General features: G+C 37.8%; 1 protein-coding gene across 17 annotated transcripts in view; it reads right to left on the reverse strand.

The window, feature by feature from the left end:
* The window catches only part of Ikzf2 (IKAROS family zinc finger 2), a 153,079-nt gene that overhangs the window by 36,686 nt on the left and 94,654 nt on the right, over positions 1–21,739 (reverse strand). For 15 of the 17 annotated variants that reach the window (XM_031367826.1, XM_031367825.1, XM_031367830.1 and 12 more), the window contains 2 exons: positions 11,395–11,661; positions 3,366–3,533 (listed from right to left, as the gene is read on the reverse strand). In XM_031367826.1, the coding sequence (XP_031223686.1) occupies positions 3,366–3,533; positions 11,395–11,661 (435 nt within the window). The remainder of the gene's footprint in view (positions 1–3,365; positions 3,534–11,394; positions 11,662–21,739) is intronic. The other 2 variants (XM_031367839.1, XM_031367836.1) reach the window with 1 other exon arrangement.

The raw sequence follows: 21,739 nt of genomic DNA on the forward strand, positions 1-21,739 counted from the left end.
TTTGTAAAAAAAGGGGGTTTCTCTGTGTAGCCCTGGCTGTCCTGGAACTCACTCTGTAGACCAAGCTTGCCTCAGAGATCCGCCTGATTCTGCCTCCCAAGTGCTGGGATTAAAGGCGTGCGCCACCACCGCCCAGAAAGAGTTTTCTTTAAAGCGCCAGTTCTTAAGTGTTAGTTCACCTTTGGTTTCCACAGCCATTCCCCCCACCCCCTGCCTCCCTTCTTTGCTTGGAGCTGTTTCTGCAGAAAGCCCATTCCAACCTTTCAAAAGGCATCCTTGCCCTCACTTCTGGTTACAGTAAGGTGAGGCACAAAAAGGACACATGAAGGTGGAGAGGCAGACTCACAGGTTGGCAGGGGCTGCTTCCCTCCAGGTCATCTCCAGTCCTCCTTCCTTACTTCCCCTGTCTCCTTGGTCCCTTTCCCTTGAGGCTAGTCGCAGGTATGGCACCCTGCAATAGTGCTTTCTGTGCCTCAATGTAGTGCTGACCCTATTAGTTTCCCTTATGTCTAACCATCCTCTTGCAAATGTTCACCCTTTAATGGTCTCCATTGAATGCTGCATTGCTTTAAAAGTTAGGATCTGTAGAGCAGAGCAAGAGTTGTGGGTAGAGAAATAGCCTACGGTTGTACAAGCAGTTCATATGGTAGAAAACAAAGCTAGACTGCCAGTTTTGAGGGGAACCTGGAGCAAAAGGGGGTCTGTAATATACTCTCATGATGAAAACTATATGTTAGTTTTGGCCTTTTAAGATCCAGCACACAATTATTTCTGGAAAAAGTCGGTGGGGAGAAGAGGCGCTATATGCCATCCTTGTCAGGTAAGGTTCAGATTGACAAGCTCTAATGGTTTTGTTATCAAGACCTTTGACCAATAGCTATTCTCTATTTAAAAAGCAGCTCTTAATTTGTTAGTAATGCTAATTATGTTAGCTCAAATCACACCCTATGAACTAGGTATTGTCTGATAAATCATATCGTACCAGAAGATGGATGTAATGGTCTTTCACTGTTCAATGAACTTGGACCACGTAGTTGGAGAACAAAAGATGCTTCATGAGCAAGTGGTTTGGGTGTCCATGGTAACTGCTACTACAAAATCTGTCCCCTTCAACATACATCAATCACCTTGTGGCAGGTTATCAATAAAGCTAATAGAGAAGGAAATGTGGATCTAGTTTGTAAATGAATTTCATAGCACTTGGTGCTATTTATGACAGTTGTGTTTTCAGGTCCACTTTTGAGAAGCCAGTCTTGACATAATGAAAAAGAGATTCCTCAGGAGCTTGAATTTCACTAAGTCCTTTTGATTGTATACTGTGCAAGGAAGAAGAGCTAGCCTACGGAAATGTCACATCGCATGGCTATATGGCCATGAAACAGACTGGTGATAGAGGTCTAGGGAGAGTTATACAGTTCTAATCCACAGAATTGAAACAAAACCTTGTAATATGACATCCTACACTTCTTAAGTGAATCCACTCTAGAGAAGGCTCCAAGTAACACGGACAAAGCTTCTTACAGACATCCTTACTACCCTAGTGCCTGCTCATTGGACCTGTTTTCAATTGCTAACAGAAGCAAGGATTGAAGCTATGAACTCAGCTACATGTACTCCCTCTCCCCGTAACTGACGCAGCTGCTACCACTGCTGAGCTCAGAGTTTTTCAATGCTGAGTCCCTGGTATTTCCCAAGTGGTCCACCAGCCAGTAGTATCCTGTTGGTTATACCAGACTCCTGACAACAAGGAGAAGGGGCAGATTTATCCTTGTAGGAACTGAAAGATGTTTAAGGAGGACTTGCCATTCCTCCCTAAGCTGCTTTCTGAGTGGCCTTAGGAGAACAACTGACCACTTACTGTGATATTCCTGGACACATTGCCTCCAGCAAAAAAAAAAAAAATTGATGGAAAGAAATATAATAGACTCAAGCCTACAGAATCCATTCATAATCAGCTGGCTAAGTGGAGTGGTAAAATGGCCCATCATTGGGAAAGCTCCGGCATGGCTGCCATCGAGGCATGGCTGAGTATGTTGTATGGATGCAGCTTATGGCCTAAGATACTCTTTATAGATGAGTCTGAGTCTAAAACAGTTAAGATGATTATAATTATTGTATGAAGCCGAGGCAAAACGACATACTCATGAACTCTTATGAGGTGTACAGTCCTTAGTGTAATAACACTTCACTGAGTTAGAATATACAGGAAGTGGAAGGAAATACCAACATTTCTTAAAAATGTGCCTCAACTTGTCATATTTTCATAGTAAAATATACCACTGTAAGTGATAACTAGAGTAGCACAATTTTCAAAAAAAAATATCTCACAAATGAGTTATTTTTCAGTTAGGAAAGAAAGTAAAATATATTCTTAGAATATTTTGTTTTCATATGCACATTAATGTAACTTCCATGGCTGTCCCAAATTTAACAGTTAATGCTTAATATTGCTTTTTATAATTCATATCTATCTTAAAAATTAAGTTCAGCCTTAAGGACAGCAAGAAGATGTAAGGAAGATCACTGTGCTTAAGCATTCCCACAAGTCCCACAGCATTATGGGACATACATAACATAACATGTCAATACACACATAACATAACATGTCAATACACACATAACATAACATGTCAATACACATGAGAGTATCACTTTCTCAGATCTGCATGTTAAAATTTAACATGTCCTCATGGACAAAGCATATTCAGAATATTTTATTGTAATTTTCCACCTTTAATGTCCAGCAGTGGCAATTCATGCTGAAATTGATTGAGACTCATTCAGATTTCTAATTCTTCTTCCTCATCTATGTATTGATATTTGAGCATTTTCTTAGCACATTAAACATTTTAGATCATTAAATCACTTATGAAGCACATAAAATGTCCAGACTTTCCCCAAAGACTACAGTTGGAAAGTTAGCCAAATAAGGAGAGTTAAAAATGAAATATATATTCCCCCAACAGCCCATTTTCTAACGAATACAGTACTTTCAAGCTTAAAAAGAACCATATTTGATTTCTCACTGAGATCTAAGCCTGAGTACTACTGAATTGATTAAGAAGCTCTACAGCTTTCATGTTTTTCTGGAAACGTCAGAAGGTAAATGTGACATAATTTAACATAATTACTGCAATGGTAATTAAGCAACTTAAAAGCTAAAGAACATTATGTCCTATTATAAGACATTCTTCCATGGCAGTGCCTCTTTCAAGCCTATTGATCCATGAAGACCCATGTACATCCTCCAGATGCTACCAATACCAACAGATACACATGTAAGGCTCTCTCTGCCAAAGCCACAAGGTATTTAATGTGATGCTGCAGTACTTTCTGGACTTCTGCTTTAACTTGGTGACACTTACCAGAGTGGGTCCTGAGGTGTCCTGTGAGAGCGTCCCTTCTTCTACAAGCATAGCTACAGAAAGGACATTTGAACGGCTTCTCTCCAGAGTGTAACTTTATGTGTCTTAGAAGGTTGCCCTTCTGGGTAAAAGAAGCTCCACACTGGTTACAGTGGAAGGGCCGCTCACCTGCAGACAGAGCGGGAAAGACCAAACTGGTTATTATAAGGGAGAGATTTGCCCTCCACAGTTAACCACAGACAATTCCCCAAGGTTCCCAATGATCATCTTCCATGGACTATGAATCCTTCAGTCTCCTAGATGATCTCTCTGCTAATACTAACTTCTCAAACTTCAGGTCAACTGAGTCTTTTGCTCAAACTTGACAAGAGTCCTAGCGTTGACCGAGAGTAGTAATGAAAGCACAGAACAGTGGCTGAGCAGCTAGCTGCTACCACTCAACTGACCATGCCTTCCAAGAGGTCATGTTAACACATAGTAAGTATCAATTTCAAATTTAGGGATGAAGAACCGGACGTAATCAAGGGCAAAGTATCTAATAATACTGACAGTGAGAACTGAACATGGTCAGCAAGAGGACCCAAAACAGGCAGAAACAAATACAAGGCTTCAAAGCCCATCAATGAAATCTCTAAACTGAGACAACCTCCTGTTCTCTTGTCCAGTAACAATGAAACTTTTGGTAAAAATCTCCAGTATATCTGAAAAAAATTCAAAAAAACATCATCACCTTTCCAGATATTTTCTGTACATTATTTTTGTAAAACACAGATAAGAGGACTCTTTTCTCATGTTTCTCTATCAATAAAAACTATTAAAATATTATTTAAGCCTGTACTATCAGTTCTATCTATTGCCCTCAACTGGTAGTCACTAAAGTGATCAAAGGTTATAAAAAAAAAATTCATTAGGCAAGAAGTCAGTAAAACTGGCAAGATCAGATGGATAACATTATTAAGTCATGAAGAAAATACGCTTACTCTTCATGTGCCTGTTGCTAAGTATTGACGAAATAAATGATAAACTGATAGATAAACATATGATAAAAATGTCTCAGCCTAAAGCATAAAGCTTTAGACAGAAACCAAAATTAAATACTCCCTTATAGCTGATAGGATCCTTTTCTGTATTTGTTACATGATAAGTATAATTTGCAGCTTTCATAATTTGTACTCTAAATTGTCATGTTCATGTATCTTTATATTAATAGTGAGGCATACCTCAGAATATATTTGGCCCATTATACAAGGGAAGTGCAAGGTTCCTCTATTAAAGAAAGCTAGGAAGCAAAGCCAAATAAGCTTTGGTCACTTTCTAACAGCAGTCCTGCATAGTCTGTCATACGGTTTGTTACAAAACCTACAGAATTGAAAACCAGGTGAGATCAATATATACAGGAAAAGTTAATGACATATACACCAAAAGCTTATGTATAGGGCTTTCTTTTTACCCCTTAAAGATATGGAGCTGTTAGAGCTGAGCTAAATAAAAGGTCCTAAAAAAGATAAAATACTAAAAAATTATAATATTAAAGTTAGCTTACACTGAACTTTATTTAACTAGTTTGATTTGCTTAAGTCTAAAAAAACCTAGAAGAAGCTTTACAAGTTAGTTTTGAAATCTAACTCTAGCTGGGAGTGGGGTGGTACATGTCTTTAATCCCAGCCTTTGGGAGGCAGAGTCTGAAGGATCTCCAAGAGTTCAAGGCCGGTCAGGTCTACTGAGTGAGACCCTGTCTTAAAAATCGAATTCTGATCAAATGTTCTGCTTCGTTTGTTGAGGGGAGGCTTGCTGTGTAGATTTAGTTGGTCTTGAAACTATGGTCTCCCAGCCTAAGAGTGTCCAACTGCTTGTTTATGGGGGAATGCTGCTATGGTTAGCTTTTAAACCTAAGTTTTTAAGATCCTTTTTAAATTTTATACACATATACAATGTAGCTTTGATTTTTTGCTCTCCAAGAAAATAACAGAGTGCAACTTTAAAAATCATAATTATCTATTCCCCACCCTGACATGGAATTTTAATAAAAGGAAAGACGGGGGAGTTTCAAGAAAGTAGCTCTGTAAAACAAGAAAAGAGCTAATATAAATTGTACTTTTCACTTCCACTGTTCGGGTTGGCTCTTGGACTCTTACGCTTTCCCTAGGAAAGGGACAAATCGGGACCCAATAACAGTGAAAAGAAATTCAATTAGCCAGGCAGTGTTGGCACACGTGTTTAATCCCAGCACTTGGGAGGCAGAGGCGGGTGGATTTCTGAGTTCGAGTCCAGCCTGGTCTACAGAGTGAGTTCCAGGACAGCCAGGGCTACACAGAGAAACCCTGTCTCGAAAAGACCAAAAAAAAAAAAAAAAAAAAAGAAAGAAAGAAAAAAGAAAAGAAAATTATTAGCTCTGTTGAAAACAAAATTTGAAAGCACATTTGCTTTTGCAGCAAGCTGATTAACCAACCATGTTTAACACATTTATAATCTTTGAATTGATAGTTTTAATTGCTACACTAAAGTAGCTAATTCAGTATTTAAAATAATGCTAGTCTGAAAAGAAAGTAATACTAAGGGAGCCCCGCCCCCTCCCCCCTTTAAAGAATTTTAAAACTAGTTGTAAGCTAATCTCATCAAGTTTTTTGAGACAAGAGAGATGGGGTCAGTTAGCATTAGCATTTACAAAAATGCTTCAGATATCTTTGAAGCTTTATACTAAGAAAACCTCAGTGACAATGAAAGGGTTTCTAGGTACATCTGGGGACTCTAGCTAGGCTCTGTTGCTGATTGGATATGGAGGTGTCTGTGTGTCTATAGGCACGAGATGTGAAGAACAAGGCAGACAGGGTTTAAGCTGTGGATCCTCTCTGATAACAGAAAAGGCTCTCGCAACAAGGCTGTCCATTTCAGACAGATCTACCTTCGGGAAATGTGAGTTACTATCAGGTCTCCGTCAATGCTCTCTACTCCACAGCCCCTCAGGTTAAGGCTTTACTCATCTTACTATGATATCTGCTTAACTGTGCTTCGTGCCGTGATCATAATGAACTAACTTGCATTCTGACAACACGCTGAGTTACTGCATTCAACACTGAAGCTGGAATTACAGTTACAGTATCAGTAACATACTATTGGAGAAGAGGATAAGCCTGATTAACTTTAATTTTGTATACGTAATTAAATTTTAGGAATACTCCAATACAATGTGTGTGTGTGTGTGTGTGTGTGTGTGTGTGTGTGTGTGTGTGTTCATAGCTACTTAGGAAAAAATAAAAATTAAATCAACTCAATTGAAACTTTTTGTAAAATATTAGGATCCTGATATTCAATGTTGTGGGAAACTTTCCAAATTAGACATTGTGGAAATACAGATATAATTTACCTTGGATTTGGGTTAAAAAAAGCTATCTATCTACCTTTTCTCTATATAAATGCAAAACAATTGTATAATGTCATGAGAACTTTAAAGAATGTCTTTGAATTATTTTAATTTGTTCTTTAAACCAAATGGAGAATCAGATGGCTCTTTTTGAGTGAGTGTATATTTTATATAAAGTATTATGTTCTTCATATACAGATGGAAACAAATGTTTTAACATGCCCACAGATTTCTGCCTTATATTTCTAATACTACAGAGCAAGCCTATTAAGAAACAAACTCAGTATCTGCATTTGTGACCCCTGATGTTCCCAGTGGTGGGTGCAGGAAACTGAACTAACAATAAAGACATTTAATTGAGGTGTGGGCATGGTACTCCTCATGTCCATTCTAAAGCTGATTGTGGGTTGTGTTTGTATTTCATGACTCCTGGATGCAAGGTCTCAAGAAGCTCAGGCTAGCCTTGAACTTGTTCTGTAACATAGATGGCCTCAAACTCCTGATCTTTCCTGCTTCTGCTTCCCAGGATTACAGGAGTGCTCCATTATGCTAAGCTGGAATTGTTCTTTAAATGCCAGCCCACCAATTTATTGATGGTCCTGGATTAGTTTACACATCATTTTTATTGTAGAGAAGTGGCATTTTAATAATTTAAATAATTCCATACACATTTAAAATGTGTTTGAGCATGTAAATGAAATACAAATTATAGGGACCAGGTAGCTTTTGTGACTCAAAATCTAGAAGGTGTCCCTGTGCTAAGTTGTAAAACCAACAGCAAATGTTAGAGAGCCTTGGAACAAAGAATGGCTGGAAAATACTGTAATCTACAAAACAGGACACTGCGTGCTTACTCAAAGACAAGAGAGCTATATCTCAACGGGGAGCAAAGGCAAGGGTTATCTATATTTATAGTTTTCTCATATATTCATTTCACATCAATTACCACCCCTATTTTTTTCCTGGCTCTGCATTCCCTGCAAAGAATGCCTGGAGTATCTGATGAAAATATTACCTGATTACTACTCACTAGTGTAGCAGTGGCAAAGAGATGACAGCAAGCCATTAAGAGACACTAGAATTGGCACTTTAGTAGAGTTCTAGAGTACTAAAGAGAAAGAAGAAAGGTGCCTTAGATCTAATGCCCCATGCCATTGGAAGAAATTGGGTGGTTTCATATTTTTTTACTCACAGTCAACAGTATATTAGATAATTTATGAGCTAAAAAACACTTAAAACAAGCTTCCCAAGGACCTTCCAAAGGATTTAAGATGTTGGCTTTTAGCATCTTAAGATGTTAGCTACAAGTAATTTTTTTTTTAAGAGTAGGAAGCTCTAAAATGAAGATAGTATTTCCTAATATTATATAGAAAACCATTGATTATGATACTACCTTCTATGGAGGTTTGAATAGTAATAGTCCTATGGCCAGGCATTCAAAGTTATGAGTCTTCAGGGACCATACTACTACTAGTAGTAGGTGTGGCTTTGTTGGAGAAAATGTGTCACTGTGGGGGCCAACACTGAGGTCTCAGATGTTCAAGCTAGGTCTAATGTGTCAGTCTCCAGTTGCCCTCAGATCAAGATGTAGAACTCTCAGCTCCTTCTCCAGCAGCATGCTGCCATGCTTCTTATCCTGATGAACATGGACTAAACCTCTGAAACTGTAGGCTACCCCCAATGAAATGTTTCTCTTTATATAGAGTTGCTTTGGTCATGGTGTCTCTTCACAGCAATAAAACCCTCCCTAAGACAGCTCTCTGTATCTAGTTTAAAGAAACACAAATAAGCCTGTTACTAGACAGTACTACAGTGGAACTGAAAGTATAACAATCAACTGGGATCTATTAAGTGATCATAAATGTATAGTTAAGGCCTAATTTAAGATCCCACTCCTAACAGAAGATCACAGTATTCTAGGCTTCTCTGTGAATATTTACTGAGATTAACAAAAAGTCTCCCAGGAATGACAATATGAATTAACTAGTACCCCCAGAGCTCTTAGGAACTAAACTACCAACCAAAGAGTACACATGGTGGGACTCATGGCTCTAGATGCATATATAGCAGAGGGTGGCCTTGTTGGTCATCAATAGGAGGAGAGGCCCTTGGTCCTGTGAAGGCTTGATGCCCCAGTGTAGGGGAATGCCAGGGCCAGGAAGCTGTAGTGGGTGGGATGGTGAGCAGGGGGAGTAGGGAAGTGATAGGGGTTTTGCAGAGGGGAAACCAGAAAGGGGATAACATTTCCAATGTAAATAAAGAAAATATCTAATAAAAAATAAACAAACAAAAATCTCCCAGATCTGAAGGATTTCTGGTTTTCAAAATAGTTCAATAAGGCAAAGGAGTTGGTGTTGTTGAGTGAACTTCAAATAGTTGCTTAGTTTATTTTCCTTGCCCTTGCCAGTGTGTCTCATATTTTAGGACGTACGAGATCTACGTAGCTACTTATATTCAAATCTTATACCAATTACATCATTTTCAGTATTTAAATAATTCCATTCCACTTTGGTAGCCAAGATGAAGTGGAAAGAAGAATAGGCATTGAATTATTTTATTTAAAAATCAGTGAATTTTACAACAGATATAGTAAAATACAAATTAAAGTCTCCGAGAAAGGGTTCTCATGTTCTTTGATTTCCTTTACTAGAAGCCTGGAAGATTTATTAAAAATCTTCCCAAACTAGTATTTCATATAAACTTCAGCCTTAAAATTATCACTACATAAAATTCAACCGCAAAGTAAATGAACTGTTTTAATATTCCACACGAAGAAAATTACTCATTTAAATGAATGTTTTATGTTCTTCAGGGCACGCACTCTACAATAATAAATGTAGCTCTGTAAACTCCTCTTCCAAGCCCGTATTATTTCATGAGCATGGAATAAGACTAGATTAGTTTTATAGTCCCCTCCTTTATTCTTACTAATGTTTCCCAAGAAATTCAAAATATTAAAGAAAAAAATTCATTGGTGATATAAACATTTTAAAATATCATATTATTAAAAAGAATATTTGTAACAAAACAAAAAGCAAAAATATGAATTTTTATGGTTAGAAAAGTACATATACTGGAAAGTGGATGATAATGATTATACTAATCTGAAATGTGAAAATTCTATTGCCATTTATAAGATATCAGCCTTAGTTGATGATCACACTTTATAATAATAAGTTGTTGCACAGTAGTAGTCCAACTGTGTGTGCTCAAACTAAACTTATCTAGGAATCAAGAATGACCTGGCTCCAGCCCCACTCGTGACTTTTTCAAGGTAATGGATACATGGCAGATCACTCGATTTTTCTTCAGTGTGTGATGAGAGGGCTAAAAAAAATAAATGATTAATTATAGAACACATTTTAGGATACATTTTTAAGTTGATTATTTTGAAGTCAAATTTAAAAATAAAAATTTCATGTGATGTTTCCTCTTTTTTAAAAAATCACATTTTAAAATGGAGAATATTAACTTTAAATATTTTTGCTAGTAAACAATACCATGGTTTATTGAATATTATATTCCTTTAACCCTTTCTCTCTTTGTTTTAAAAGGGCCTCACTATGTAGCCTTGGCTAGCCTGGGAACTCAATTTATAGACCATGTTGGTCTTGAACTCACAAAGATCCTCCTTCCTCTGCCTCCCAAGTACCAGGGCTAAAAGTATGTACCACCACACCTGGCTTGAAAGGTTTTGTTGTGTGGTCTGTGGACAGTCTCAATGTAGCACAGGCTGGCCTCAAATTTTATGTAAGTTAGGATGACCTTGAATTCTGATCCACCTGCTTCCATTTGCCAAAGACTACGGGATTACAGGTGTGTGCCACCATGTCCTGCTAAACTTTAAACTTTGCAAAAGATTAACGTTATTCTTTAAAACACACACAATTTTATTGTGTTGCTTCTACTCACTCTATGCTTCCATTCTTCTATCACTGTTCTTCTTTCTTTCCTCCTTCCTTCCATCAAAAACTCTGAATACGTCTCCATAACACCCTTTCCTCCTTGTATCTCTCTGTGCCTAAAAGCTTATATTAAATTATGCACATGCTTTTCCCTAACCTAATTCATGTTTCTGTCTACATATCTGCAGCCCTTTGACATGTCTAACCCTACCCATCTTTCTCCAGAGTTAAAACTAAACATCACAAGATGGTAATGTCCTTGAACTAGAGAAAGTTCCCATCTGCTTCAGAGACCTTTGGTAAGCAAAGACTGACCAGAAATAAGAATCTCAAGAAGTTGAATAACGTCGAAATGGTTCTTCCCTAGACAAATGTGGGAATCCTATTCTGTAGTAACTTTGTTACTATAGCAATTTTGTTACTTGCTCACAGGTATGATCAAATACGTATTCAAATATAAAAAGACTGAATTACCCAATGAAATTCTCCTATACCTTTAATCCTTTATCATATTATTGCTATATTAAGAACTATAAAGACTAAATCCCCAAACTTTTTTTTTCTGACATGCAATTCAGATTTGAAGGCTGGAAGTCAAGACCCAGGCTACTTTCTGCTTCCCAGCAATCCCTTACTAAGCATAATTCTGCTAAGGTAACTTCCCATCACCACCCCTGAGTAAAAAGGAAAGAGAATAGGTGTCAGGTAATATCAACATCAGACGCCACGGGCAGTTCATCAGGTTACGCGTTGAGCTGCTTACCAGTGTGACTCCTTTTATGTACCATAAGCACATTGGGCCCAATGCAAACCATGCCACAGACGTCACATTTCAGTTTACCATTCGGAAGCCGGATTCCTCCCTCGCCTTGAAGATCCTGGACTTTCCTGTTGTCGGCCACCTCGCTGCTCTCAATTAGGGGTTCTTCGAGGCTGCTCCCCTCATCATGGCCCCTGATCTCATCCTCACGGCTCAGGGGCTGCCTGTCACACTCTTCATCACTCTGCATTTCCAGCTTTACAGAATTTGCTGCGATTCAAAAGGAATTTAAAAACACTTGTTATTCTCTGCAACCTCCACTTCTTTCCTGCCCACTGTCACTCTGCAGAATGGATGGAAATGATGCACTAAGTCCATCCATACTGTGTTCAATGCTCTTCTGGTGAGCAAGCCTTTGGTGAGAGGGAAGACAACTCAGGAGCACTCTCGGTGAACAAAAGACCCTTTACTTCTTCACACGATCGTTTATTCCACTCAGCTCTGTTGCCTTTATGCAAGTCATTAACTAATTCTTGCATTTTTTTTTAAGTTTGCCTTTTTAGAGTTAACAAGAATGAAAAGCATGCACAGACGACACAAAGGTTAAGTATTGCTTAACCTGCTAAGCCATGCCTCGTCTTAATTTAACAATCATATTTATTTCGAATTCTCTGCTTCACATCAGAGTGCCTGTGTCAACCTGCTTCTGCATGGAGCAAGAGAAACAACTCAAGATCTTAATCCCACAAATGTCTGTCACGTAGGAAGGCACACTGTCAAGGAATATGTCCCAAGTCAGACTGAACACAAACATTCAGTTGAGAACCATATCAGTGTGAGGTAAAGTGCATAGACCTTGCCATCTTAAATGGCCCTGCTATTGTTGCCTAACATGCAACAAAAATAGCCCTCTATGGAGTGTGCTAGACTGTAAACCAAAATGTGCTAACACTGATCTCTATAAACCAAAGAGCAGCTAACGACAGGAATGGCATAGCGTGCGTGTACACACTTGCGACTGTAAGAAATTTGATGCCTTCTGTTTGCTGTTTTTGGATCATCCCACAGAAAAGCTGGAATTCTGTTAACACAACCCTCAGCCTAAACTGCTTAGTCTTTTTACAAAGCAGGGGCAGGTTTTAAGTTAGCATTAGGTATTTGTCCTCTGAGCTTGAAATTTTCTTAAGGATCCACTGAAGCTAACATACACATTAGTTCACTGCTACCTAGATAGAGGAAATGAGCTCATAAAAAGAAAGTGTGTTCTTATTATTCCCACAGTTTCTTGAAGAAGTTGCATATCCTGTGATTGGTTACTAATGCTCATCGGAGCAGGGCACCATCAAAATGGCTGGCTCTGTTCCGCTCTCCAGAACTCTCTCTTCAGAGGCCATAGGCTACATAGTGCCAGTAGTATATCCCCAAACTAATTGCTTAACCTATGAATCTTATATCATGCATTTGAAAGGCAGCAATGACTTCAAATTGCTGAACAAGGGTTTGGCAAGAGTGAAGATACATTCTTAAATTACTAGTCATCTTAAAGAACTTAATATTTCTCCTGTCCTTTAAACAGAGACGATACTGTCTTCACTTGTCAAGGTTGATCTGAGCATTAAATTAGTGAGCTCAGTAAACATACTTCTTGTTTTTTTCTTTGGACAATATAGTGCTACAATTACTTTGTAAGATTTTGGTGAACATCAGTGGACTGCCGTGATATAAAATACCCTAAAATCCTGAAAAGGACAGCCACCCTTACTGAATCTAGCAGTTTAGAAATTGTTAGGATGCTACTGGATGTTGAGAGGAGAAGAGAGTTCTACTCAACACTATGAGCAAAGCATGCCACAGATCTCGCGATATGTGGGAAATACTCAAGCAGTACGTAGTCCCATATGCTACTAAAATCATTATGTATTTTATTCCTCAAATCCAGCTCCACATTACAGATTCTATGCCACTGTAAAGAAAAATGAAACAAAATAAAGGATTGAGTGTGAAAATTAAGTCATTTTTAGCCAACACTCAAAATTCTTTGGTCTCCTTCTCAAAAGAAATCACGATCACAATGTTCACATTTAGAAGTCTATCTGGACCCATTTAAAATCTAATATAAATTATGTATCCAGACTGTCATCGGTACAGGTTTATGATCTCTCCATCTCTGTTGCTCGTTCATATATAGATATTCACACAGAAGGATCGGTGTGAAGTCTTGTATTCTCACATGCATTTAAGATTGTAAGAGTTCACTCTTGTAAGTGGAAATGCTGCTTCCTTTTCTAAAAACTGTTTAGCAACATCCTTTGCCCACTTTTTTTTTTTTTTTTTTTTTTTCGAGACAGGGTTTCTCTGTGTAGCCCTGGCTGTCCTGGAACTCACTCTGTAGACCAGGCTGGCCTCGAACTCAGAAATCCACCTGCCTCTGCCTCCCAAGTGCTGGGATTAAAGGCGTGCGCCACCACCGCCCGGCACTTTTTTTTTCTATCAGGTTTTCAAACTTTTCTCACTGAGTTGAAATGTTTTTTAATCTGGAAGTCAGAAAAACAAAAATGTCCGATACCTAAAGTATGATTTTAGGGCTAGTGTACACCTACAGTTAGAGCCCACAACTAAAAACATAAGACAACCAGATTGCCGTCAACCGGAGAGCAGGCTGGGAAAATCGTCAACCAGAGAGCATGCTGGGAATGCTGGACAGCAGTCTACAGGGGAGCACATTGGGAATGCCGGACAGCACTATTTCTGCTTGAACTTTAGATTTCTCCCTGAGATACCTCATTATGTATATTCGAACATTCCAAACCCGGGGAGGAAAACTCTATTAGGAACACTTATCCCCAGCATTTACCCAGGAACTCAGTCCCGCGCTGCTGATGTATTTTCCAAATGTTTCTGCTTACCGTTTTATTCATGAGTTGGCTAGTGTTTGACAAGCCGTGTTTAACCAGCATAAAGCTTGCCAGAGTTCCTCTTCAGAACTCAAGAAATGCATACGAGCATGTGCAGATATTTAGCATAGAAGTATCGACCTCTCAAATATCAAAACAGGACAGAATTATACAAAATACAACGTGACTCTAAACATCAGATTATCCTTTTCCTTAACCCCAGAACATTAAAATGAGCACATCCAAAAGCAACAATGGACACGGATAAAATGCCACTAAAAAAGAGAGAGAGAGACTGTCAGATTAAAATATACTCATGAGGATCTGTTCTTTCTAGAAGAGTATGCTGGATGCAAACACTGAGGACTTTTATTTATTTATTTATTTATTTATTTTGCTATAACTGAGACAGCAACAATGATAACATTATTGTAGAGTTTTTTGTGCTGCTGATGCTGTAAGAGATCTGTCTAATCATGTGTAACTTTGTATCTCATTGCTTTCCTTACAGATTAACTAGTAAAATTTCAATATACATCTCATAGATTAAACTTCACCAAAAATGGTAGTCCACATGAAAAAAAATCCATACTAACATACATTCCAATGTCTGTGTCTAAAGTAAGGTTGAAATTCTGTGTGAAAGAAGCAGCAAATTAAATAAAATAGTATTTAAATCCTAACTACTAAACAGAAGCTCTAACTCCAAAAAAACTATGATACAATTATCAGTATAAGGCATTCCTAAATATGACACAGCACCTATAATATTCTAGGTATTTAATGTTAAAATGCAGGTGTTAGGAAAAAAGGATAAGTTCAAATTTTCACATTAATAAAGAGTTGGTTATCACTGCTTGAATCAAAATATAAGCCTAATACAACTATGAATCACTACATCTAATATTAATAGTATTGTAGCTTTCAAATTTTTGAAATTGGAGTTTTAACTTTCAGTATATGGATTAGTTTTACAATGTAGTCTAGGAAGCTGTTCTCATAAAATGGCTAATCTTAGTCTATATAAGGCCGAAGCTCATTTCTTTTTCTGTAAGTGTGACTTGTCCTTCCAAACTGTGTGTATCAAGGCTGGAAAGGAACTTTGTCAGGACAATATGACTTCTTGGATTAAGAGTTTTCTATTAGCTTCTTCAGTAAGCATACTGAGCTATCTAAGCTACCTACACTCTGAGGCTTCGGCACCCTCACTGTGTCCAGACACGTAGCCAGGAGGAGAGGGCCACACTACCCTTGCCTTTCATTCATGAGTGAATGAAAGCATTACAGAAAACGCTGATTAAAAAATCTATGTGTAGTTAAACAGACACAGATTATTGTAACACACACACACTCAGTAGCATGTAAAAAATAGCAAAATGACATTAGTAATAGTTTCACAGCTGTTAAGAGAGTAATTCAATTGGATGCATGTAGCTATGCGACTTTGCTTTCCTCCAGAGTTAGGACAAATAAAAGTAGATCATTGATGAGAAAGAGCTAAAGAGTTAAATGTCATCTCCAAGCCTGAGTGTCACACTTGCACCATCTCCCTCAAGAGCAAGAAACAAACACAAAACAAAGACCAAGAAAGGCTTTTCTTACAAGTTGGCTTTTCATCTGTTTTTAAAGAAAGAACTTAAATTTGGTTGAGTAGGACCGGGATAGAATCTGGAAAGACTTGAGGGAGGGGAAGAATATGATCAAAATATATTTAAATATTTCTAATTCAAAAAATTTAAATATAAAAGTTATTTTCAATAAGATATAATAATAATTAATAATAATAAAATGAAGAAATAGAATGAAGGTCAGGAGTACCACTCAAACAAAGTGCTTGCTGAGCATATACAGAGAGCCAGGTTAGGTCATTAACATGTCCTTCTCACCAAGAAGGAGTAGAAGGTATTAAAATACCTGCTGGTGTTTTGTTTAACATTTATTGGCAGTTGATGATTAAAAGTAAAACTAAACCCATTAACTTAATAAGAAACTCACATTAACAAGACAGTACACACATAGAAAGAGGACATGGAGGAATTCTTGCCTAAATACAGTGCATATCTCACTAATAGAATTTACTTACACAACAAACTTACTGAATGAAATAATAGAAGGTTAAGGAGAGTTTCCTTTAGACGTATTTTGTTTATATAAACTTTCTACAACTTGAAACTTTTTTACTAGTATGACCTGATTCTACTAAGCCACGTGCATATTAGTGAAGCTTCCTGAGCTGAGAAATAATACAAGGGACTTGAAATTTCTCTTTATTTGCAAGGTTGTATAAATTAATCATATAGAGTACAGCATAAGCTTTCTGGATTATTTTCTGAAAAATTGGTGACTTCTGTTTTTTTAAAAATGATTTTAAAATTTCAGTTTTAGTGTAGTGTGCATGTGTGTGTGTATGTGTGTGTGTTTAGGCCAGAGAACAACTTTGAGAGTAGTTTCTCAAGTACCATACTCCTTCAAAAAAAAAAAATCTTTTTTGAGACAAGGTCTCTCTTCTTAGCTTGGAAACTTCAAAGTACACCAGGCTAGGTGGCCAGTAAGTGTGAGGGATACATGCTTAGTGTATCTGCCTTCTTAGCCCTGGGATTACCACAGGGTGCCACCTCCGTTTTTTGACTTAAGTTCTACAGATTGAACTCAGGTTTAGATTCTCATGCTCGTCTGGCAAGCATGTTACTGACTGAGCTATCTCCCCAGCACTATACTTAAAACTGAAAGTTTTAATTAAACAAATACTAAAGGAGGTAAAGTAATGTTAGTTTTACAAGAAAATAAAAAGGAGAGTAAAATGTCATTCTTCCCAAATTAAAGTGGCTATCATGTGTGATTCTATTTTTATATACGTGGTTTCTGTTGTGTCAGAATTCAAGTGGGCACCAATGTGATTTTTTTTTTATTATCTCAGAATCTATTTCTCTCAGTTTATGTCAGTTGCATGAAATAGTGTCAAACACACAAAGTGATCCAATACTTGTATCTAATCATCTGCTCATGTTGAATCTGTACTAATAAACCATCTTTTAAATGTTGGAAAAAGACATAGCAAACTTGGTGAAGTCTGTGTAACTAGTCCAGCAGCTGTCAAATAAAGCATTGACAAAGAAAAATAACTCTAGAATTGATGTAAAATACAATTCAGAGATAAGCATCTACCAATAGGTCAAGCCAAATGAAAAAAACCTTCATTACCAGGATTATCTTAAAGTATATGCAACACCTCGGTGAACTGTCAAGGGAATAAAAAACATTATTCCTGCTCACTGTGCATACATGCTGGGTACATCTTCCAAAATAGCTCCGCCATGAAATCCTTAAAGTACTTATTTTATAAAAAGTCAGGAAAGTCCAGACACCAGTGCTACCATATCATATGGGGTGGGGGGGGGGAGAGGGGAGAGGGAGAGGAAGGGAGGGGGAGAAGGAAAGAGGGAGAGACAGTGTGTGTATGCGTGTGACAGAGAGAGAGGATGTGTAAGATGGGTACGTATGCACATGATAGTATTACTGTGTATTTGTCAATATGTTTGTGTGGAGGTGTCCAGAGTTGGGTGTATTCTCCAATCACTTTGCACTGTATTTTTGAGACGGGGTCTCTTACTAGACCTGGGCTTCACTCCTTTCCCTCTGCTGACTAGTTAACAAGCTCCATGCCTCACCTGTTTCCACCCCGACCCTCACCAATACTTACAGATAAGTGCCCCTGAGCGTGCTTTCCATGAATGTTGTTTTCATTATGTAGGTGCTGGGACTCTACACTCAGGTCCTTATAACAATAGTTTAGACGTCTAGTACGTAACACCATCTCCCCAGCCTTCTCCATTCACATAGGTGCACCTACTTACACTGAAGCCAAATAATCTTTCATCATCATTTTTAACAAAGTTTTCAGGCTACAAGCACTCTTTCTGTGAAACATGTTGGCCTAACACGGTGGCAATTTCATTAACACATAAACCTTAACTCTACAATGCCCAACATTATGGCCTTCAAAGAAAATATAGTGTAGATTCAGTGGTGAACAATCTGCTCCTCATATGACCTCTCACACGCCAGCCACTCCCTATACGTTTTGTTGAGCATTTGCTGCTGACTTGAGCATTCGGCTTTACTTCTTATATTACTGAAAACTTGCAAAAAGTTAACCACATCCAAAATAACTTCACACAGAGATAGGTTTTAAGCACAAACCATCTTCAATATAACATCACCATAGGACAGGAGAGAATTCACACTCTACTACGAGATTTAATGGTCACTAAAGTCTAGTTCCATTTTCATATTATTGGTGAAAATATGGGCAAAATCATATTTTTTAATTGCACAGCTATTCAGTGTTGAGGCTGGGACCCCGCTCTCACTGATGAACAAATTCTCCCCGTATCTTCTGTTCATCGCATACAGGGCAATGACTAGTTATTAGTTAACACAAAAGGAATGCCAACATTAAGAAATGATAACAGCACAGTGTGTATATGTATAATTCAATGTCTAATATGAGTAATTACTTTGTCAGTCTGGGGTAAAGAGAAAATTGTGTGAGAGTCTGTTTGGAAAAATGATCAGCTTGTCCTGCCAAAATTTCTGAGCATGGATTTCATCTCATGTAAGAGTAATTGAACTGGTGTTTGGCAATCATGTATTTAACATAACTATGGGAAGCTTACAAAACAAACTACATTGGGAAATAACTTTAATGAAGGGAGAACAAAAATTCTTAATCTAACTTAGGTAAGAAGAAAAATCATTACTATCCAGCCCAGTGGGCATGCTCCCAAAAGGAACCATGGCACAGGATGACTGAAGGACACTAAGGACACTTAACCAGGTCAAAAGGCAGTATTGTCACAAAGGAGAAAGTGATAAGGAATGGAACAGGGGTTTCTGTTATGGGTCCACTGCAACAGAGCAAATATTCAAAGCCCTGGCTCTTCAGCAGCACAGCAGTCTTCAAGGAGACAGGGAGAAGCAAGGCTGTTTAACCACGCATGGCTCACACATGTGGAGATCAAGAATCAAGACTAGAAGGCCCTTATGAATACCATATGAAGATTACACATGTGGTACATACGATGCAGGTTGGTCAATGATACACACAGAGTCAATAAAACCCATCAAGTAGTGACCAAGATAAGACTTGTGATTAAGACGAGGTAACCTGGCATCTGTCAAACAAATCTCAGTATTTCTTAGTCTATTTTGGTTTTCCACAAAATGGCAGAAGCGTTTCTCTTTACAGCCTTCACGACTAGCTCCCAGTCCTATCTGTGCGGGCATACAGAGTATCTATATTAAAAGGAAAAAGTTACAAAACAACATAGGAAGTGATGGAAAGGGGAAATTAAACTACTGAGATGTAAATGTTAAGTCACCTACCAAATCTCCCCCTTTCCTATATGTATAGAGGGGGATCAGATTCTCTACACAAAAAACATGAGACTAGGAGCTATGTAGTCAATAGGAGCAAGCAAAGATTAAGATCATGGGCTGGATCTTGGAGTTTAAGGTCAAGTTCACTCACGTATTAGCCATAGAAGCTTTTAAACCCAAATCTCAATTTTCTTGTTTAATAAGTCTCATGATACCATATTGGGAGTATTTAGCATGTATACTATTGTATACATAACACACAAAGCTATGTTGCTTCTTAGTAAGTCTCAAGAAAACCATACCATAAAAGCATACCATCAGACAGACTGAGAGCTCAGAGTACCATCTCTAAATAAAGGCTAAAAGGTTCTATGGTACCATTTAAAACAATATTTACAACCTGGTATGAAATAAAGGTCATAAATAATAAGCCAACAGCTAACATACAGCTGAAAGAAAAAAAGCCAAAGGTCTTTCCTTTGTCCCCAAAGACCAAGAATAAGACAAAGATGCCTACTTTGATATCATATATTCAAAACAATACTGAAAGTACTAGCTAGAGCAATCAGAAAAAAGAAAGAAAGGAAGAAAGAAAAGAAAGAAAGAAAGAAAGAAAGAGAGGGCAGAAGAAAGAAAGCATTCATTCTCACTGGTAAGTAGGAAGCCAAATTGTCACTACTTGAAGGTCTTTTACACAGAAAAATATCCCAAGGACTTCATTAAAAAAATTAACTATTACAAAGTAAGTCAGCAAAGGTGCAGGATACAAAATCCGCATACAAAAATAATCAAACAAACAAGCAAAGCCAACAGTATTGCAATATAGCAGCAGCCAATCATGGGAAATAGAAATCGAGACAGAAATCCCATGTATAACTTGTACAGAAACTTCCAAGGAATAAGCTTGACAAAACGGTAAAGAATTTATATGATGAGATTTATAAAGAAATTATAGATCACATACACACATACACACACACACACACACACACACACACACACACACACACACACGTCGAAAAGAAACTGTACACTCAGGGATGAGTAAAGTGGACAGATACTATTTAAGGGGCCACACTGCTGAAGCTCACTATAGGTTCAATGTCATCCCTATAAGAAGCCAATGACATCCTTCACAGACAAGTTTAGGCTCTTTTTATATATATATAAAAGCAGGGGAGTCTTTGGTATTCTCCAGATAGTTCAATATTTTAGTCAAATTAAAAGTCTATGTGTGGTCCCAAGATGTGGGGACCTGATAGTTAGAAATGCGTAGCCAATACAGCACTTTGACTAGTCAGAAATAAAAGAAGTGGGTGGTGATTAAGGACAATTATCAAGTCAATTTTCTGTAGACCTGTGCCAAATGTGGATTTTCTTTAAAATATCATCACTACAAACATATCTTATTTCCTAATATTAATGAGTGAGCACTTTCTATAATACAGCATATATGTGCGCACATAGCAGACATTAGTATTGTTATATGCCTATTACATGGAATAGAAATCAAGAAGCTACACCACTGGCAATACTAACAAAATGAATAGACAAATAAACAAAGTTCCTACAAGTAAATGTAGCCAGAGAAGCTAAAGAGCTCATCAAGGAAAATAAAACCCCATTGAAAGGCTTTAGAGCTGTAGAGCTGGCTCCGGGAGGAAAGGGGCTTGCTGTCAAGCGGTATGTTCAAGTCTGCTGATTCCTGGACGCCATGAGTGGAAGAAGAAAGTGGACCCTATTGCAAGTCATGCTCTGACCACATACCCACACCCCACCACACACACACAGGCTCACATTCACAAAGAATAAGTAAATATAGTTTTAAAAAATAATTGAAGAGGTAAAACAAAACAAAACAAAACAAAACAAACCAGAGCCCAAACCTCCCAAATTGCCAGAGCAAATGGGCTACAAGAAGCAAAACACCGCATTATAACACTTGAAGCTGGACTACAGAGTTGTTGTATTTCAAAAGCACAGTAATGCCATTAAAAACTGGCATGGACACTCTGGAAATCAGTTTGGCGGTTCCTCTGGAAATTGGACATAGTTCTACTGGAGGACCCAGCTAT

The sequence above is a fragment of the Mastomys coucha genome, unplaced genomic scaffold (assembly GCF_008632895.1).
Source record: "Mastomys coucha isolate ucsf_1 unplaced genomic scaffold, UCSF_Mcou_1 pScaffold14, whole genome shotgun sequence".
NCBI lineage: Eukaryota > Metazoa > Chordata > Mammalia > Rodentia > Muridae > Mastomys > Mastomys coucha.